General features: G+C 48.6%; 1 protein-coding gene across 2 annotated transcripts in view; it reads left to right on the top strand.

The window, feature by feature from the left end:
- Nucleotides 1-20775, top strand: part of ptprn2 (protein tyrosine phosphatase receptor type N2) — a 1583832-nt gene that overhangs the window by 1465534 nt on the left and 97523 nt on the right. For both annotated transcript variants that reach the window (XM_072508225.1, XM_072508226.1), the window contains exon 15: nt 18322-18469. In XM_072508225.1, coding sequence (XP_072364326.1) covers nt 18322-18469 — 148 coding nt within the window. The remainder of the gene's footprint in view (nt 1-18321; nt 18470-20775) is intronic.

Below are 20775 nucleotides of genomic sequence, written 5' to 3'. Positions count from 1 at the left end.
TGGATCAAGCACCGTATTGAAGTCTCCCCCCATTACCAACTTTCCTGCCTCCAGATCCGGGATACGTCCCAACATACGCCTCATAAAATTTGCATCATCCCAGTTCGGGGCGTATACGTTCACCAGAACCACCGCCTCCCCTTGCAATCTGCCACTCACCATCACATATCTACCCCCACTATCCGCCACTATGGTCTTTGCCTCAAACAGTACCCGTTTCCCCACTAAGAGAGCCACCCCCCTATTCTTCGCATCTATACCCGAATGAAACACCTGTCCCACCCATCCTTTACGTAGTCTGACCTGGTCTATCAGTTTCAGATGCGTCTCCTGAAACATAACCACATCTGCCTTTAATTTCTTTAGGTGTGCGAGTACCCGTGCCCTTTTAATCGGCCCATTCAGCCCTCTCACGTTCCACGTGATCAGCCGGGTTGGGGGGGCTCTTTACCCCCCCCCCCCCCCCCCTGTCGATTAGCCATCCCCTTTTTTAACCCAGCTCCTCACCCGGTCCCCACGTACCCGTATATCCCCCCGACGGTGCCCTCCCGCCTCGACCACCCCATCCCATAACAGCTCCCCCTTCTCCTTAGCAGCAGCAACCCAGTTAACCCCCCCCCCCCGCTAGATCCCCCTCTAGCGTAGTTGCACCCCCCATGTTGCTCCCAGAAGTCAGCAAACTCTGGCTGACCTCGGCTTCCCCCCTTATCCTCGGCTCCCACTGTGCGAGGCCCCCTCCTTCCTGCGTCCCTGTTCCCGCCATAATTACCATAGTGCGGGAACAAAGCCCGCGTTTCCCACTCTGCCCTGCCCCTAATGGCCGACGCCCACAGTTCCTCATGCTGCCCCCGCCGCCCCCCCCCCCCCAACATGGGGAAGAGAGAAAAGTTACAGGATCACAAAATTAACAAATTGAAAAATCATCCCCCAGTCCCCTTCCCCTTCCTCGCCCCACATAAGCACCCCACCACTTTGTCCCAAAAGCTCTTTCTCTCACCAGACTATTCCAGCTTCTCGTCCACAATGAATGTCCACGCCTCTTCTGCCGTCTCAAAGTAGTGGTGCTTCCCTTGGTGTGTGACCCACAATCTCGCTGGTTGCAACATTCCAAACTGGACCTTCTTTTTGTGAAGCACTGCCTTAGCCCGATTGAAACTTGCCCTCCTTCTCGCCACCTCCGCACTCCAATCCTGGTATACGCGGATCACCGCGTTCTCCCACCTACAGCTCCGAATTTTCTTCGCCCATCTGAGAACCGTCTCTGTCATTGTAGCGGAGAAACCTCACCACTACAGCTCGAGGTATTTCTCCAGCCTTTGGTCTTCGCGCCAGAACTCGATAAGCTCCCTCCACCTCCAAAGGGCCCGTCGGGGCCTCCGATCCCATTAGCGAGTGAAGCATCGTGCTCACATATGTCCTGACGTCCGCCCCTTCTGCGCCTTCAGGAAGACCCAGCACTCTTAAATTCTTCCTCCTTGAGTTATTCTCCAGCGTTTCCAACCTTTCCACACACCTTTTCTGCTGTGCCTCGTGCGTTTCTGCCTTCACCACCAGGCCCTGTATTTCATCTTCGTTTTCAGCAGTCTTTGCCTTCACGACCCGAAGCTCCAGCTCTTGGGTCCTCTGCTCCTTTTAGTCCTTCAATCGCCTGCAATATCGGGGCCATCAGCTCCTTCTTCAACTCCTTCTTCAGCTCTTCCACACAGCGCCGCAGGAACTCTTGCTGCTCCGGGCCCCATAGCAAACGGCCACCTTCCGACGCCATCTTGCTTTGAGCTTCCCTTCCTTGCCGCTGCTCCAGAGGATCCTCCGCAATTCGGCCGCTATCCTCTCCCTTTTCCATGCGTGTCCGGGGGGATTCCCTTCTGGTTTACCGCACAGTGTTTTTGCCGTTTAAATTGCAGTTGGGGCTCCTATTAAGAGCCCAAAAGTCCGTTCCAACGGGAGCTGCCGAAACGTGCGACTCAGCTGGTCATTGCCGCACCCGGAAGTCATTGTCTTTAATGTCTGATGCCACCTTTGTAACGCTCCCTGCGATTCTGGATGGTACGCAGTTGATTTAAATTGTTTTATTCCTAAGCTATTCATAACCTCTTTGAATAACCTTGAAGTAAAATTTGATCCTTGATCCGATTGTATTTCTGTCCATATCTAGTAAAAAATTTAAGTAACTCCTCCACAATCTTTTTAGCTGTAATATTACTGGAATGGCCTCTGGAAACCTAGTAGACACATCCATTACAGTCAAAAGAGAGTGGGCGCGATTCTCCACTCCCACGCCGGTTGGGAGAATCGCCTGGGCCGCCGAACTTTCCGGGGACGCCGGTCCGTCGCCCTCCCGCGATTCTCCCGAGCGGCGGGAACAGGCCAGTCGAGTTTCGCGGGCCGGAGAATCGCCGGAGATACCCAAAATGGCGATTCTCCGGCACCCCCGCGATTCTGAGGCCCGGATGGGCCGAGCGGCCAGGCCAAAACGGCGGGTTCCCCCCAGCGCCGTCCGCACCTGGTCGCTACAGTCGTGGGCGGTGCGTGAACGCTGGGGGGGGGCGGCCTGTGGGGGGGCGAGTGGGGATCCTGCACCGGGCTTCACCTTGAATGTGGGGTGGCCCGCGATCGGTGCCCACCGATCGTCGGGCCGTCCTCTCTGAAGGAGGACCTCCTTCCTTCCGCGGCCCCGCAAGATCCGTCCCCCACCTTCTTGCTGGGCGGATTTGGACAGGACGGCAACCACGCATGCGCGGGTCGGCACCGGCCAACCCGCGCATGCGCGGATGACGTCCGTTATGCGGCGCCGGCCGCGTCATCTATTCGGCGCCGCTTTTACCCGGGCGACAAGGCCTGGCGCGGGTAGATGATGCGGCCCCGATACTGGCCCATTGTCAGGGCCTGAATCGGTCGGGACCGGGGCCGTTCCGCGCCGTCGTGAACCTCAACGGCGTTAACGACGGCGCGGCCACTTCAGCGTGGGGGTGGAGAATCCCACCCAGTGATTCCCACTTTTCGTTTCAGGAAGCGGTCCTACGCAATCAATTAGGACCCTTGCAAAAGGTTCCTCAAATGCTGGAATGGGTATTAAAGGCGCTGGTTTTATCACTGCTTGAGGTTTCCCTGTATGACATGATTGACAAAATTTAACTACATCTTTATGTAGTCCAGGCCAATAAAAATGTTTCTGGATTTTAACTTGAGTTTTCCTTATTCCAAAATGTCCTCCCACTGGTACCTCATGTGCAACTCGCAACGCCTCCTTTCTATACCCTTCTGGCAATACTACTTGATGAACTTCCACTTTTCATCCACCTGCATATGTAAAGGTATCCATTTTCTCATCAAGACACGACTTTTACGGTAATAACACTTTGGTATACACTCAGATTCCTCTTCCGTGTACGCTTTTCTTTTAATAAACAATTTCATTGAGGTATTTTTGGCATATAAAACAATGGCATTGTATAGTACCGTACGAAAGGAAAAGCAAGTAACACATAGTGCAAACCACGACTCCATTCGCGCAAGGACCTGCCTAAACCACCCCCTACCCCCCCCCCCCCCCCCACCCCACCCCCCGCTGACGATTAATTCTCCGCGAAGAAGTCAATGAATGGCTGCCACCTCCGGGCGAACCCCGATAGTGAACCTCTCATGGCGAACTTAACCTTTTCTAGACCGAGAAAGCTCGCCATGTCCGATAGCCATGCTTCGGTCTTCGGGGGCTTTGAGTCCCTCCATACCAACAGTATTCGTCGACGGGCTACCAGGGAAGCAAAGGCCAAGACATCGGCCACCTTCTCCTCCTGGAGTCCTGGGTCCTCCGACACCCCAAAGATTGCCACCCTAGGACTCATTACCACCCCAGTTTTCAAAACCCGGGACATGATGTCCGCGAATCCCTGCCCATACCCCCTGAGTCTAGAGCACGACCAGAACATGTGCACGTGATTAGCCAGCCCACCGGCGCATCTGGCACACTTGTCCTCCAGCCTGAAATATTTACTGATCGGGGCCACCGTCATGTGGGCCCGGTGCATGACCTTAAACTTGATCAGACTGAGCCTGGCACACGTTGCGGTCGTGTTAACTCTGCCCAGAGCTTCTGCCCAAATACCGTCCTCCATCTCCCCACCCCCCCCCCCGCCCCGAGCTCCTCCTCCCACTTAAGCTTCAGGTCATCAGTCTGTGTATCTTCTGCTCCCATTAGTTCTTTGGAAAGATCTGAGACTCTACCCTCACCTACCTCTCCCCGAGAAACTACCCTGTCCTGCCTCCCCTTTGGCGGGAGGCGTGGGAAGGATCAGTCTGCGCAGAAATCCCGCAACCTATAAGTATCTAAAGTCATTCCCTCCCACCAGCCTGAACTTTTCCTCCAATGCCCTCATGCTCGGAAAGCTCCCTTCCAGGAACAGATCACCCACCCTCACAATCCCCGCCCTCCGCCACAGTCAATACCCACCGTCCATGTTCCCCTGGCAAATCGGTGATTGCCGCAGATTGGGGTCCACACCGATGCTCTCACTTCCCCTATAAGCCCCCTCCACTTGTCCCAGATCCACAAAGCCGCCACCACTATAGGGTGGAGTACCTCACCGGTGGGAGCGGCAGAGGCGCTGTAACCAGGGCCGCCAAACTGGTGCCCCCGCACGAAGCAGCCTCCACCCGCTCCCAGACCGACCCCGTGCCCACCATCCATTTCCTTATCATCGCTATGTTGGCCGCCCAGTAGTAGTTGCTAAAGTTCGGCCTCGCCAGCACCCCCCTCCCCTCTGTTCCTTTCGAGCATCACCTTCCTCACCCGCGGGGACTTCCCCGCCCAGATACCAAACAAACAAAGAACAAAGAAATGTACAGCACAGGAACAGGCCCTTCGGCCCTCCAAGCCCGTGCCGACCATGCTGCCCGACTAAACTACAATCTTCTACACTTCCTGGGTCCGTATCCTTCTATTCCCATCCTATTCATATATTTGTCAAGATGCCCCTGAAATGTCCCTATCGTCCCTGCTTCCACTACCTCCTCCGGTAGCGAGTTCCAGGCACCCACTACCCTCTGCGTAAAAAACTTGCCTCGTACATCTACTCTAAACCTTGCCCCTCTCACCTTAAACCTATGCCCCCTAGTAATTGACCCCTCTACCCTGGGGAAAAGCCTCTGACTATCCACTCTGTCTATGCCCCTCATAATTTTGTAGACCTCTATCAGGTCTCCCCTCAACCTCCTTCATTCCAGTGAGAACAAACCGAGTTTATTCAACCGCTCCTCATAGCTAATGCCCTCCATACCAGGCAACATTCTGGTAAATCTCTTCTGCAGCCTCTCTAAAGCCTCCACATCCTTCTGGTAGTGTGGCAACCAGAATTGAACACTATACTCCAAGTGTGGCCTAACTAAGGTTCTATACAGCTGCAACATGACTTGCCAATTCTTATACTCAATGCCCCGGCCAATGAAGGCAAGCATGCCGTATGCCTTCTTGACTACCTTCTCCACCTGTGTTGCCCCTATCAATGACCTGTGGACCTGTACTCCTAGATCTCTTTGACTTTCAATACTCTTGAGGGTTCTACCATTCACTGTATATTCCCTACCTGCATTAGACCTTCCAAAATGCATTACAGGATAATTTTATTCAGCCTCTTGAAGAAGGACCTCGGGATGAAAATGGGGATTCCGTGTATGCTTTCTGATACATCCATTTTATTTCTACATCGTTCTGTTGTAACTCCGCCAATTTTCCTGAACTAAAAATATCCGCCTCATCCTCCACCTGTTCTTGTTCTTTTTCAACCATCTGATCAAAATTGTTTCTGATAATTGCACTTCAACCTCACCTTCACTCTTTGATTTCTCCTCTTGTCTTAACCTGTGACTTTGCGACCTTGTTAATATACAATCCTGAAAAATCCCAGGATATTCGTCCTTCAACACTTCAGTTGTCTGATTTTCCACTGGCTTATCAACCACAGTAGGCATCACTCCCACCTGCGATCCAGCTATATCATTACCCAAGATAAACTGTATTCCTGTTTCTCTATTACTCCTACTACCACTTCACCACTCTTCACTGGACTTTCCAATCTTACCTTATATAATTGAACACTACTCCTCTCACCCTGAATTCCACATATTACCACCTTTTCTGGCAACATTCTTCCCAAACTACATAACTCCTCATCTCTTAACATTAACGAGAGATATTGTAGGCCTCGTCAAAAAGAAAAAGGAGGCATTTGTCAGGGCTAAAAGGCTGGGAACAGACAAAGCCTGTGTGGAATATAAGGAAAGTAGGAAGGAACTTAAGCAAGGAGTCAGGAGGGCTAGAAGGGGTCATGAAAAGTAATTGGCAAATAGGGTTAAGGAAAATCCCAAGGCTTTTTACACGTACATAAAAAGCAAGAGGGTAGCCAGGGAAAGGGTTTGCCCACTGAAGGATAGGCAAGGGAATCTATGTGTGGAGCCAGAGGAAATGGGCGAGGTACTAACATGAATACTTTGCATCAGTATTCACCAAAGAGAAGAAATTGGTAGATGTTGAGTCTGGAGAAGGGTGTGTAGATAGCCTGGGTCACATTGAGATCCAAAAAGACGAGGTGTTGGGTGTCTTAAAAAATATTAAGGTAGATAAGTCCCCAGGGCCTGATGGGATCTACCCCAGATACTGAAGGAGGCTGGAGAGGAAATTGCTGAGGCCTTGACAGAAATCTTTGGATCCTCACTGTCTTCAGGTGATGTCCCGGAGGACTGAAGACTAGCCAATGTTGTTCCTCTGTTTAAGAAGGGTAGCAAGGATAATCCAAGGAACTACAGGCCGGTGAGCCTTACTTCAGTGGTAGGGAAATTACTGGAGAGAATTCTTCGAGACAGGATCTACTCCCATTTGGAAGCAAATGGACGTATTAGTGAGAGGCAGCATGGTTTTGTGAAGGGGAGGTCGTGTCTCACTAACTTGATAGAGTTTTTCGAGGAGGTCACTAAGATGATTGATGCAGGTAGGGCAGTGGATGTTGTCTATATGGACTTCAGTAAGGCCTTTGACAAGGTCCCTCATGGTAGACTAGTACAAAAGGTGAAGTCACACGGGATCAGGGGTGAGCTGGCAAGGTGGATACAGAACTGGCTAGGTCATAGAAGGCAGAGAGTAGCAATGGAAGGATGCTTTTCTAATTGGAGGGCTGTGACCAGTGGCGTTCCACAGGCATCATTGCTGGGACCTTTGCTGTTTGTAGTATATATAAATGATTTGGAGGAAAATGTAACTGGTCTGATTAGTAAGTTTGCAGACGACACAAAGGTTGGTAGAATTGCGGATAGCGATGAGGACTGTCAGAGGATACAGCAGAATTTAGATTGTTTGGAGACTTGGGCGGCGAGATGGCAGATGGAGTTTAATCCGGACAAATGTGAGGTAATGCATTTTGGAAGGTCTAATGCAGGTAGGGAATATACAGTGAATGGTAGAACTCTCAAGGGTATTGAAAGTCAAAGAGATCTAGGAGTACAGGTCCACAGGTCACTGAAAGGGGCAACACAGGTGGAGAAGGTAGTCAAGAAGGCATACGGCATGCTTGCCTTCATTGGCCGGGGCATTGAGTATAAGAATTGGCAAGTCATGTTGCAGCTGTATAGAACCTTAGTTAGGCCACACTTGGAGTATAGTGTTCAATTCTGGTTGCCACACTACCAGAAGGATGTGGAGGCTTTAGAGAGGGTGCAGAAGAGATTTACCAGAATGTTGCCTGGTATGGAGGGCATTAGCTATGAGGAGCGGTTGAATAAACTCGGTTTGTTCTCACTGGAACGAAGGAGGTTGAGGGGCAACCTGATAGAGGTCTACAAAATTATGAGGGGCATAGACAGAGTGGATAGTCAGAGGCTTTTTCCCGGGGTAGAGGGGTCAATTACTAGGGGGCATAGGTTTAAGGTGAGAGGGGCAAGGTTAGAGTAGATGTACGAGCCAAGTTTTTTACGCAGAGGGTAGTGGGTGCCTGGAACTCGCTACCGGAGGAGGTGGTGGAAGCAGGGACGATAGTGACATTTAAGGGGCATCTTGACAAATACATGAATAGGATGGGAATAGAGGGATACGGACCCAGGAAGTGTAGAAGATTGTAGTTTAGTCGGGCAGCATGGTCGGCACGGGCTTGGAGCGCCGAAGGGCCTGTTCCTGTGCTGTACATTTCTTTGTTCTTTGTTCTTTGTTTTATTAAAGATTGATTAGCTCCCGTATCTCTTAAAATTGTGACTTCTTTACCTGCTCCTCCTGATACACATGAGTAAACTTTACCCACACAAGTAAATTCTTTAAAGACATCTGGCATCTTCTTATCAATCACCTCTTGATCAGGCTGTACAATCTTTTGCACCTCCTTCGCTTCACTTGGGCTTTCCTTTACCACTTTAACAAATCCCACTGTCTTATCCTGTTTTACCACATCAGCCTTCCCAGTGCGTTTCTTCAACCATCAACCCTGTGACTTTGCATGGCCTAGTTTATTACAGTGAAAACATTTGAAACTTTTCATTTCTTTTCCACCCTTCCAGATTTCTTTTTTAATCTGAGGTACACTCTCCTTATTATCTCCCATCAGATCACTTTTACATTTACCATTTGAGTATTTCTCATGTCCCCAGATTCTATCCCTCACAGGCTGAAACTGATGTCGGAAACCAAGCTTTGATTTATGAACTAATTCATAATCATTTCCCATTTCTGCTGCTAACCTCGCAGTTTTAACCCTCTGCTCTTCCACATGAATTCTCACTACATCAGGAATTGAATTTTTAAACTCCTCCAAAAGTATAATTTCTCTGAGAGCTTCATACGTTTGGTCTATTTTCAAAGCCCTTTCCACCTATCAAAATTACTCTGTTTGAGCCTTTCAAACTCCATGTATGTTTGACCAAATTCTTTCCTTAAATTTCAAAACCTTTGTCTGTAGGCTTCAGGCACTAGTTCATATGCACCTAAGATGGATATTTTCACCTCCTCCTACGTCCCAGATACCTCCTCCGGTAGTGATGCAAACACTTCACTCGCTCGACCTACCAGCTTTGTTTGAATCATTAATACCCACATGTCCTGTGGCCATTTCATTTGTTTAGCTATCTTCTCAAATGAATTGAAAAAGGCTTCTATCTCCTTCTTGTCAAACCTTGGCAATGCTTGGACATATTTAAATAGATCCCCACCAAACCTTCGACTATGACGCTCTTTCTCACTATCCTCATCACTATCCACCAACTGTACGTTTCCCTTTACGTCTGCCAATTTTAACTGACTGTCATGTTTCATGGCCATTTTCTGAAGTTCAAACTCCCTCTCTTTATAGAACATAGAACATAGAACAATACAGCGCAGTACAGGCCCTTCGGCCCACGATGTTGCACCGAAACAAAAGCCATCTAACCTACACTATGCCATTATCATCCATATGTTTATCCAATAAACTTTTAAATGCCCTCAATGTTGGTGAGTTCACTACTGTAGCAGGTAGGGCATTCCACGGCCTCACTACTCTTTGCGTAAAGAACCTACCTCTGACCTCTGTCCTATATCTATTACCCCTCAGTTTAAAGCTATGTCCCCTCGTGCCAGCCATTTCCATCCGCGGGAGAAGGCTCTCACTGTCCACCCTATCTAACCCCCTGATTATTTTGTATGCCTCTATTAAGTCTCCTCTTAACCTTCTTCTCTCCAACGAAAACAACCTCAAGTCCATCAGCCTTTCCTCATAAGGTTTCCTCATATCGTCTGCAAATTTACTCACCCACCCTTCTGCGCCTTCCTCTAGGTCATTGATAAAAATGACAAACAGCAACGGCCCCAGAACAGATCCTTGTGGTACTCCACTTGTGACTGTACTCCATTCTGAACATTTCCCATCAACCACCACCCTCTGTCTTCTTTCAGCTAGCCAATTTCTGATCCACATCTCTAAATCACCCTCAATCCCCAGCCTCCGTATTTTTTGCAATAGCCTACCGTGGGGAACCTTATCAAACGCTTTGCTGAAATCCATATACACCACATCAACTGCTCGACCCTCGTCTACCTGTTCAGTCACCTTCTCAAAGAACTCAATAAGGTTTGTGAGGCATGACCTACCCTTCACAAAGCCATGCTGACTATCCCTGATCATATTATTCCTATCTAGATGATTATAAATCTTGTCTCTTATAATCCCCTCCAAGACTTTACCCACTACAGACGTGAGGCTCACCGGTCTATAGTTGCCGGGGTTGCCTCTGCTCCCCTTTTTGAACAAAGGGACCACATTTACTGTCCTCCAGTCCTCTGGCACTATTCCTGTAGCCAATGATGACATAAAAATCAAAGCCACAGGTCCAGCAATCTCTTCCCTGGCCTCCCAGAGAATCCTAGGATAAATCCCATCAGGTCCCGGGGACTTATCTATTTTCAGCCTGTCCAGAATTGCCAACACCTCTTCCCTACGTACCTCAATGCCATCTATTCTATTCGCCTGGGGCTCAGCATTCTCCTCCACAACATTATCTTTTTCCTGAGTGAATACTGACGAAAAATATTCATTTAGTATCTCGCCTATCTCTTCAGACTCCACACACAATTTCCCATCCCTGTCCTTGACTGGTCCTACTCTTTCCCTCGTCATTCGCTTATTCCTGACATACCTATAGAAAGCTTTTGGGTTTTCCTTGATCCTTCCTGCCAAATACTTCTCATGTCCCCTCCTTGCTCGTCTTAGCTCTCTCTTTAGATCCTTCCTCGCTACCTTGTAACTATCCATCGCCCCAACCGAAACTTCACACCTCATCTTCACATAGGCCTCCTTCTTCCTCTTAACAAGAGATTCCACTTCCTTGGTAAACCACGGTTCCCTCGCTCGACGCCTTCCTCCCTGCCTGACCGGTACATACTTATCAAGAACACGCAGTAGCTGATCCTTGAACAAGCCCCACTTATCCAGTGTGCCCAACACTTGCAGCCTACTTCTCCACCTTATTCCCCCCAAGTCACGTCTAATGGCATCATAATTGCCCTTCCCCCAGCTATAACTCTTGCCCTGCGGTGTATACTTATCCCTTTCCATCATTAACGTAAACGTCACCGAATTGTGGTCACTGTCCCCAAAGTGCTCTCCTACCTCCAAATCCAACACCTGGCCTGGCTCATTACCCAAAACCAAATCCAACGTGGCCTCGCCTCTTGTTGGCCTGTCAACATATTGTTTCAGGAAACCCTGATCTGTATCTCGCTTTATCTTTTTCCCTGATCTGTATCTCGCTTTCTCCTTTTGTTCTGCTAGGGCTATTCTTTCTTTTCTCCTTTCTTCTCTTTCATTTTCTTTTTCCTCTCTCTCTCTTTCTTTTTCCGCTCTCTCTCTCTCTTTCTTTTTCCTCTCTTTCGTATTCAAGCTGCTTTCATTCTTTCGCATGTTCCATTTGTTTAATCTGCAACTGGATCTTTGCCATTTGCAATGAGTCAGACTGCATCTCAGGCAACTTTAAATGCTTAACCACCGCTATAATTACCTTACCTTTTCGCATTTTGTCAGGTTATGTTGACTGCAATGTTTTTGCCAAATCTAACAGTCTGCTTTTAGTCTCTGTCCGTAAGGTACTGCATGTGACTGTCTCCACCCGCAAAAACCTCAGAGCCTCTGAAAGAGCTATTGTCCACACCACACTCTCCACTTAAACTAAAGTGCCACACACAAAAAGCAACCACAATATGCTCACCCCTCACTGTCTTTAAGTTCACAAAGCCAATCCAATAGATAGACTTTTAACCCCCTCGAGCCCCCAATTTGTTAAGGCCAGGGTTTAGAGAACCCGAAAGTGTATCATGGAGTTCACCTGACCCATATCTTTTAATAGATTGTGGTATGGGGAGCACACGGCCCACTCTACAGGTGTGGTGGAGCAGAAATGGAAAGGTATTTTTTAAAAGCAAAACAATGTTTATTCTATGAACTCAAGTTAACCTTTTCAAAACATACAGTGAACATCTTAGCAACCATGAATTCAAATACAACTCCCAAAGACTACAACACTAAGTAAAGCTTTCCTTTTTAACATCCATACATCTTAAAACACCTTTTACCAGAAGCACATCAGGTTAAAGTCACTACTGTTATTAATTTTAAATCACCAGGGTCGATTTACAGTCTTTAGATTACAGAGAGAGATTCATGCACCTTCTGGCTGTGACTGCAGCTCTCCCGCTCTGAAAACAAAACAAAAACACGCCCTGCAGCAAACAACCTAAAACGAAAGTAAAAAGCTGACAGACAGCCCAGCTCCACCCACTCTCTGACATCACTGCAGTAGTAAACACCCATTTCTTAAAGGTACTCTCACCACAGATATTTATATACACACCCATTTAAAAACACCCATTTCTTAAAGGTACTCTCACACGACAAGGGCCATCTGAAATCTACAGCCCAGAGGTTTCAAGGCCAGAACTCCTGCTCTTGTGTTATTTCTGCTTTTCAAAAATATCTTTAATTTGAACAACTCTCTTCTAATTCGAAGAGAAATCGACCGGAACAGTATAGGCTTAAAAAAAAGAGAGAACACAATTGACAAGTTTTGATACCATAGACACACAAATCTAAGCAGTGGCATTGTGGTATTGTGACTAGACTGGTTATCCAGAGGCCCAGGGTAATGCTCTGGGGTCCTGGGTTCAAATGCCACCATGGCAGATAGGCCACCGAATAATAACATTACGGTGGGGTGGGCAATAAACAAATAAATAACTGATGCATGTAGAAATGGTACAGCAGTTATCATTGGGTATTTTAATCTACATATTGATTGGTTTAACCAGGTTGGTCGAGGCAGCCTTGAGCAGGAGTTTATAGAATGTATCCGCGTTAGTTTTCTGGAACAGTATGTAATGGAACCTACGAGGGAACAAGCCATCCTAGATCTTGTCCTGTGCAATGAAACAGGATTGATTCATGATCTCATAGTTAGGGATCCTCTCAGAAGGAGCAATCACAATATGATGGAATTTAAAATACAGATGGAGGGTGAGAAGGTAAAATCCAACACTAGTGTTTTGTGCTTAAACAAAGGAGATTACAATGGGATGAGAGAAGAGCTGGCTAAGGTAGACTGGGAGCAAATACTTTTTGGTGAAACAGTTGAGGAACAGTGGAGAACCTCCGAGCGATTTTTCACAGTGCTCAGCAAAAGTTTATACAAACAAAAAGGAAGGACTGTTGAAAGATGGAAAATCGACCGTAGATATTTAAGGAAATAAGGGAGAGTATGAAATTGAAGGAAAAAGCATGCAAAGTGGCAAAGATTAGTGGGAGACCAGAGGATTGGGAAATCTTTAGGGGCCAACAGAAGGGCCTAAAAAGGCTATAGAAGAAGAGTAAGATAGATTGTGAAAGTAAACTTGCTCAGAATATAAAAACAGATAATAAAAGTTTCTACAAATATGTGTTCGTTGGAATTTAGAGGATGCAGGGGATCTTATAAAAACATATAAAATTATGAAGGGAATAGATAGGATAGATGCGGGCAGTTTGTTTCCACTGGCGGATGAAAGCAGAACTAGGGGGCATAGCCTCAAAATAAGGGGAAGTAGATTTAGGACTGAGCTGAGGAGGAATCTCTTCACCAAAGGGTTGTGAACCTATGGAATTCCCTGCCCAGTGAAGCAGTTGATGTTCCTTCATTAAATGTTTTCAAGATAAAGATAGATAGTTTTTTGAAGAATAAAGGGTTTTGGTGTTCGGGCCGGAAAGTGGAGCTGAGTCCACAAAAGATCAGCCATGATCTCATTGAATGGCAGGCTCGAAGGGCCAGATGGCCTGTTCCTGCTCCTAGTTCTTATGTTCTTATGGAAGATGGTAACATATGAATTCAATAAAAATATGGAATTAAAAGTCTAATGATGACCATGAAACCATTGTTGATTGTTGTAAAAGCCCATCTGGTTCACTAATGTCCTGCAGGGAAGGAAAGCTGCTGTATTTATCCAGTCTGGCCTACATGTGACTCCAGACCCACACAGCGATGTGGTTCACAGTGATGTGGTTGTCTCTAAACTGTCCGCCACGGAAATGGCCCAGCAAGCCACTCAATTCCAGGATAATTAGGGACAGGCAAAAATGCTGGCCCAGCCAGTGACGACCAAATCCCAAGAACAAATAAAAATTAAACAAAAAGCCAGGGGGTGCTATTTAACAGAGAAGTTTCAAAGTATTATGTGTGGCGGGTTTTGCTGGGAGTTCCCTGCTGGCGGGTTCCCCACCACAACTAAACGACACTTAGTCACACTTTTTTGGGCCCTGGGGAGTTTCTCACCGGCTTAGCACACATTTAGGGTGCGATCGAATGGCCACTCAGTGCCCGTAAAGCAGCGGCGCAACGTGGCTGATAGAAGCCGGGAGACCCCACTCGTCTCTTGAGATTGTGTTAGATCACTGTGGGCGGGGTCACGTTTTGGCAAATTTGCATATTAGAGCGAGACAGCTAGTCTCACTTTAATGTGCAGTATGCCGAAGTGTGGGACCTATCCCCTTCACTTGGAGACCTCGGGCAAACGCCGTTCAGTACTGGTCTCCACAAATGGGGAACAGACAGAACGACGCTCGTGAGGGTCTCCTAGAGGATCGGAGGCACCCCAGAGTATGCCATCTGAGCAGGGTGGTACCCTGGCACTGCTGGTGCCAACTGGGCACCCTGGCACTGCCAGCTGGGGCACTGTCAGGATACCAGGTTGGGACTGCCAAGGTGCCAAGCTGTCATTTTTCAATGGTGGAGAACGGGCCGGTGGTGCCCAGTGCGGGGGAGGGGGAGGGGGGGCTCGGGGACCCCCTCATCATGAGTTGTTGCTTGGGAGGGGGTCAGGAACCGTGTCATGGGCTCCAGAGATCAGGGGCGAAATTCTCCGGTATCGGCGCGATGTCCGCCGACTGGCGCCCAAAACAGCGCAAATCAGTCGGGCATCGCACCGCCCCAAACGTGCGGAATGCTCCGCATCTTGGGGGGCCGAGCCCCAACCTTAAGGGGCTAGGCCCGCGCCGGATGAATTTCCGCCCCGCCAGCTGGCGGAAAAGAACTTTGGTGCCCCGCCAGCTGGCGCGGAAATGACATCTCCGGGCGGCGCATGCGCGGGAGCATTAGCGGCCGCTGATGGCATTCACGCGCATGCACAGTGGAGGGAGTCTCTTCTGCCTCCGCCATGGTGGAGACCGTGGCGAAGGCGGAAGGGAAAGAGTGCCCCCACGGCACAGGCCCGCCCGCGGATCGGTGGGCCCCGATCGCAGGCCAGGCCACCGTGGGGGCAACCCCCATGGCCAGATCGCCCCGCGCGCCCCCCAGGACCCCGGAGCCCGCCTGCGCCGCCTTGTCCCGCCGGTAAGGTAGGTGGTTTGATTTACGCCGGCGGGACAGGCATTTTAGCGGCGGGACTTCGGCCCATCCGGGCCGGAGAATCACGGGGGAGAGCCCGCCAACCGGCGCGGCGCGATTCCCGCCCCCGCCGAATATCCGGTGCCGGAGAATTCTCCGGCACCGGATATTCGGCGGGGGCGGGATTCACGCCAGCCCCCGGCGATTCTCCGACCCGGCGGGGGGTCGGAGAATCTCGCCCCAGGACTCCATTTAAAACCCCCATGACCGCGCATTTCCCACTGAGGCCCCCTATCTAACCGAGTGTCGTTCGATAGCGCTTCACAGCGCTATAAGCGCCATGAAACACGCGGCTAAAAGTGCTTGCCGTGGGACTTTGTTCTCGTTTAGTTAAATTGCGCCCTTAGAATTCTTTTCATCATCTTCTTCAGCTCTGGGGAGCTGAACTCAGGGATCGGGCTGCCATTTTGAAAGGGTGGTCCGACCTCTAAGTGAGTTTGTGGGTCACCCCCAACTCATGGGTAATGTCATTCCCCCACACACATAGGCATTACCCCATACACCCCGCAAGTTCGTACACCACGCCACGGAGTCCCTGGGGGGCTCCCTCTTTGGGTCCCCCCCTTGTGCCCTTACAGCCCCCCCTTCCAGGATCTCCACCCATCACCCCCAACCTCCCAGAGGCTCCTTCTTACCTGCCCTGCACACCCTCCACCCTTCATACCCCCCGTCCATCCTTCTTCCATGGCAATGTCACCCCCCCCCCACACACACACACACACACGCACATGGATATTACCCCACCATCCCCAAGTTCATACACCTCACTATGGGTCCCTGGGGGCCCCACTCTTAGGTCCTCCCCATGCCCCCTTACAGCTCCTCCTTCCAGAACGTCCACCCTCCTTCCATGGACAATGTCACATCCCCTACCCATGGGCAATATCACCCCCCACACACATGGGCATTACTCCACCCCCCCACCCCCAGGTTCGTACACCCCGCTATGGGGTCCCTGGCGACCCCCTTCTTTAGGTCTCCCCATGCCCCTTTACAGCCCCCCCCCCTTCCAGGACCTCCATCCATCACCCCCCGCTCCTCCCATTCGAGGGGCAGGGCCAGGGGCAACCCTGGCCACCCAGGGACATCAGATGGCCTTGGGGATCGCCTGGGTGCCGTTCCGCCTGGTCCATGTTTGTGTGGACCAGTACCAAATCGTGCTCAGCTGCGGCCTCCCTGGTAGACCCTGAGAGGCCAGTAGACACCGACAAGTAGGCCCTAAGTAGGTTTAAGGCCTACCTGCGCGAGCGCGGCGTGGTCCCGCCCATTGTGGGCGGGTTCCTGATTCCAATGCCTCGTGGGACTTGGGAAGATTCCATAAAGAGTTGTGGCTGTCGGGAAGGCCGCTCGAGGCTTCACATGGGGACTACCGGTCAGGGTTGATTACTGTAGAAATCTGCCTTTTGCAGTTCATTCCCAAAGCAGTTATTTTCATTTTAGAGTGCTGCCTCATAAATATTCCATCAATTTATCAGTTGCAACAAGAAACTGGTGCTGCTAACACTAATTAAATCAGAGTTAATGGGTGCGATTTAACAGAAAAAAGGAGTCCCATTGTGGGCAGGTTTAGCGGGATGTTTAATGCTGGGGAACGCCTCACCGAGGCCACATTTACCGTCATTTCCTGCACTGAGGAGCACTCATTGTAGGTATCGATCCAGTTAAACCTCCTTTGAACCGCCTCCACTATTTCAAACGTTGCTAGTTCTTTGTAGCATAGGAAATAATAATTTGCAGCAGCTGTGAAACCTAGGTTACAAGAAATATCTTTATCCTAGGAGGCTCTTTTACTTTTTCCATGATCTGCAGGAGTTATCTGGCTTGACATGTCTACCATCAAATGTGTTATAAACTCTCCAATTCGAAAAATACAAAATGACAAATCCATTCAAGTCAGTGACAGGGGTTCAGTGAATTTGAATAACTCTGTGTTGAATCTGAGAAGGCTAATGATCAAAAATATATTTGAACTTATCAGACAAGATGTTTGTATTTGAATTGATTGAGTTAGTGTCTTTCTTGGGAACCAAGCAAACCAGCACTACTGCCTGGGTAGCAATTGTATGATCAGTGGCCTCTTTTACGAATGAATGTTGGTTTTAACATGTTCTATACCATGACAGAGGTATGAGCCCATATCAAATTAAACTGGATATAAAAATGCCTAGTTTTTTTAAAAACTCACTTTTCAAAGTAAATATTGTTGAATCACTGAACATTGGGATAAATCTTACGTGATCCCATCAAAACCTCAGTTTTTTACATTAATGCCACAGACGAAAGAGGAAGAGAGAAATTTCAGACTAACATGTTAAGCTCTCATGCAATAAGAGTTTTAGGCTATTTATATGTTTTAGATTGAATCCTGCGGGAACACATAGAAAAATACAGATTTTACAATAATTCCTGTACAAAACTCACTGTCGGAAACACACTCTGCAGAAATCCTAAAAAGGTTGTGACATAAATTCTATAAGAGAGTGCGGTGGAATTTTTAAACTCCTGCGGGCGGCACAGTGGTTAGCACTGCTGCCTCACAGCGCCACGGGTCAGTGTTCAATTCCGGCCTTGGGTGTGAAGTTTGCACATCTCCCTGTATTTGCGTGAGCTTCCTCCGGGTACACCTGACTCCTCCCACAAAGATGTGCAGGTCAGGTGGATTGGCCAAGCTAAAATTGCCCCTTAGTGTCCAAAAGATGTGCGGGTTGGGTGGGGTTACGGGAATGGGGCAGGCGTGGGCCTAGGTAGGGTGCTCTTTCAGAGGGTCGGTACAGACTCGATGGGCCAAATGGCCTCCTTCTGCACTGTAGGGATTCTATGTTGAACGTATTTTGCAATGCAGCATTAATTCATTAAAGGCAATGGGATGTTACCTGATTTTTCCTATTTGAATTCTCCTCTGTGTTTTAGACCTATATGGAAGATCACCTGAGGAACAAAAACCGTCTGGTGAAGGAATGGGAAGCCCTGGCTGCCTATCAGGCTGAGCCGAACACCAGCAGCATCGCAGACAGGGAAGAGAATGAAAAGAAGAACAGATCTCAGCTGGTGGTGCCATGTAGGTTAATCTTTCCCACTCTAACACGGCATAGCAGGGGGGAGATTTCTTCTGTCGAATACTCATAACAAAATTTTAAACTCAAACGTTAATGACATAATAGATAGAAAACATGGTTTCCCCAAATAATTGTTCAAAAACATTGCTACTAAGACCCAGCGAGACGAGTGGTAGGGTGGACGTTGATTTTTTTTACGGTCACAGAAAGTCTGTCTGTGACAGTGAATGTATTTATAGAGTACAGTCCCGTTGGGACAACCAACATGCCGGTCCCTGTCCAGGCCGGCCTTGATACTGGGGTGATTTCTCCCCCTGCCCAGTTGCGTGTACAGTGGGGTTCTCTGCTCCTGCAGCTGGCCAATGGAATTTCCCATTGTAGGCACGCCACTCCCCCAGGAATCCCGTGGATGGAGGTGTCCTACTGGTGGAACAGAGAATCCTGCCAGTGGCGAATTTACCCCACTGAGTCCTTATGAGCCCCAACTAGCTCATATTCCACGATTCCCACAGGGAGGTAAATCACGGTATCCCCATGGGGGTTATCACAATTGAAAAAAGTGCCAGTGTTGAAAAACATTTTTACCTGCTAATCATGCCTTATGTCAGTAATTCCTCTCCTGCTCATTGGAACTCCTTACCCACTTTCCTCTACCTTCCTTGCAAATCTGCCTTCCCCTCTGCCTTTCTTTGCCATTCTCACCTCTCAAATCCTTTGCTGTGTGTCCACGATATCCCTGCACATAAGGAGCATGGCGTAAATGCAAATTGTTGTCTATTTAAATAATTAGTATACAATGTAAAGCAGTCTGTAAATGCTTTCATATTCAAGTGTTATATCTCTTGAATCAAAATTGGAAATGCAGTCAAACAATCGTGGAACGATACAACGTAGAAAGAGGCCATTCACCCCATCATGTCTCTGCTGGTTCTTTAAAAGAGCTATCAAAGTAGTCCCAGTTCCTATAGTTCATAAATCGTCCCCCTTTTGAGTGTTTATCCAATTTCATTTGAATTATATTTTGAATCTGCTTCCGTCACTCTTTCAAGCAGTGTATTCCAGATGATAACAACTCACCTCTAGACTTTAACTGTGTGAAATCCTATAAAATTATTAAATATTATTTCTTGTCTTCTGAAGCCCCCTTGAGTCACTGTTACCCGGATTAGAAGGCAGACAGAAAACCAACCCTCAGGCCTAAGCCTGAGATACTTTGTAGTTATCTGTTGGGAAGTACGTTCGCCACAGAATAATTGTTCCTCTATTCCCATCTGAGAAAGTTCCTGCCCACCACTTGGTACCTCCACACAAGGGGGGAGGGAATTCTCCGATACCCCAGCCTTGTGTTTCTCGGCATCGCTCCATTCGCTGGCGGTGGATTCTCTACTTCTGCCGCTTGTCAATGGGATTCCCCATTGAAGCCATCCCACGCCGCCCGGAAACCCGGGGGCGGGGTTACGCTGCCGGCAGTAACAGAGAATCTCAACGTCAGGAGAATTCTGGCCGAGATCTGCTCGTGATCGGTGCCACACCTCATGGAGCAATTTCAGATCTAACTGTAATGCAGTGAGCCACGGGAATAATAAAAGAAAACACCTTGCATTGTTATAGCATCTTCCATGATCTTAGGATGTCCCCAAAATACTCTACAGCCAATTAAGTAATTTAATGTGTACTGATTGTTGTAATGTAGGAAATTCAGCAGCCATCTTGCACACAGCAAAGGCTCACAAACAGCAATGTAATAATGGCCAGATAATCTGTTTCTGGTGATGTTGGTTGAGGGATAAATATTGGTCTGGGCACTGGGGGCAACTCACCCACTCTCCTTTGTAAAGTGCAATGGGAGCTGTCACATCCACCCGAGAACTCAGACAGGGCCTCAGTTCAATGTCACATCTGAGAAACAGCACCCCCAACAATGCAGAGCTCCCTCATTTGGGTATCAGCTCAAGTAATAACTCCCCAGAATAATTTCCCCTCCAACGCACTTCTTGGATTACAGTGTATATGACATTAGCAATCAGATCACTTAAACATAAACAGCATTTTGGAGGCAGTAAAGGCTGCAAAGAGATTTCCTTTCAAATACAATTTCGAATTTGAAGCTTAGAATCAAATCTGCCTGCGCGATCTAACCAGAAAAAAGTCAGTTCTGAGCGTGATTCCCTCAATCTAATGCCACGCTGTTTTTTTTTCGGCTCTCAATGCGGAATGCCCCACCGAGGCCACGCACAGCCGCATTTCTTGCACTGAGGAGCTCCGCTCACCAGTGCAGGAAGAGATCGGGGTGCCAGATCTATTGACC

This window comes from Scyliorhinus torazame, chromosome 6 (assembly GCF_047496885.1).
Source record: "Scyliorhinus torazame isolate Kashiwa2021f chromosome 6, sScyTor2.1, whole genome shotgun sequence".
Lineage (NCBI taxonomy): Eukaryota > Metazoa > Chordata > Chondrichthyes > Carcharhiniformes > Scyliorhinidae > Scyliorhinus > Scyliorhinus torazame.
The sequence above is the reverse complement of the archived record's forward strand: the minus strand, read 5'-3'. Positions and strand labels throughout refer to the sequence as shown.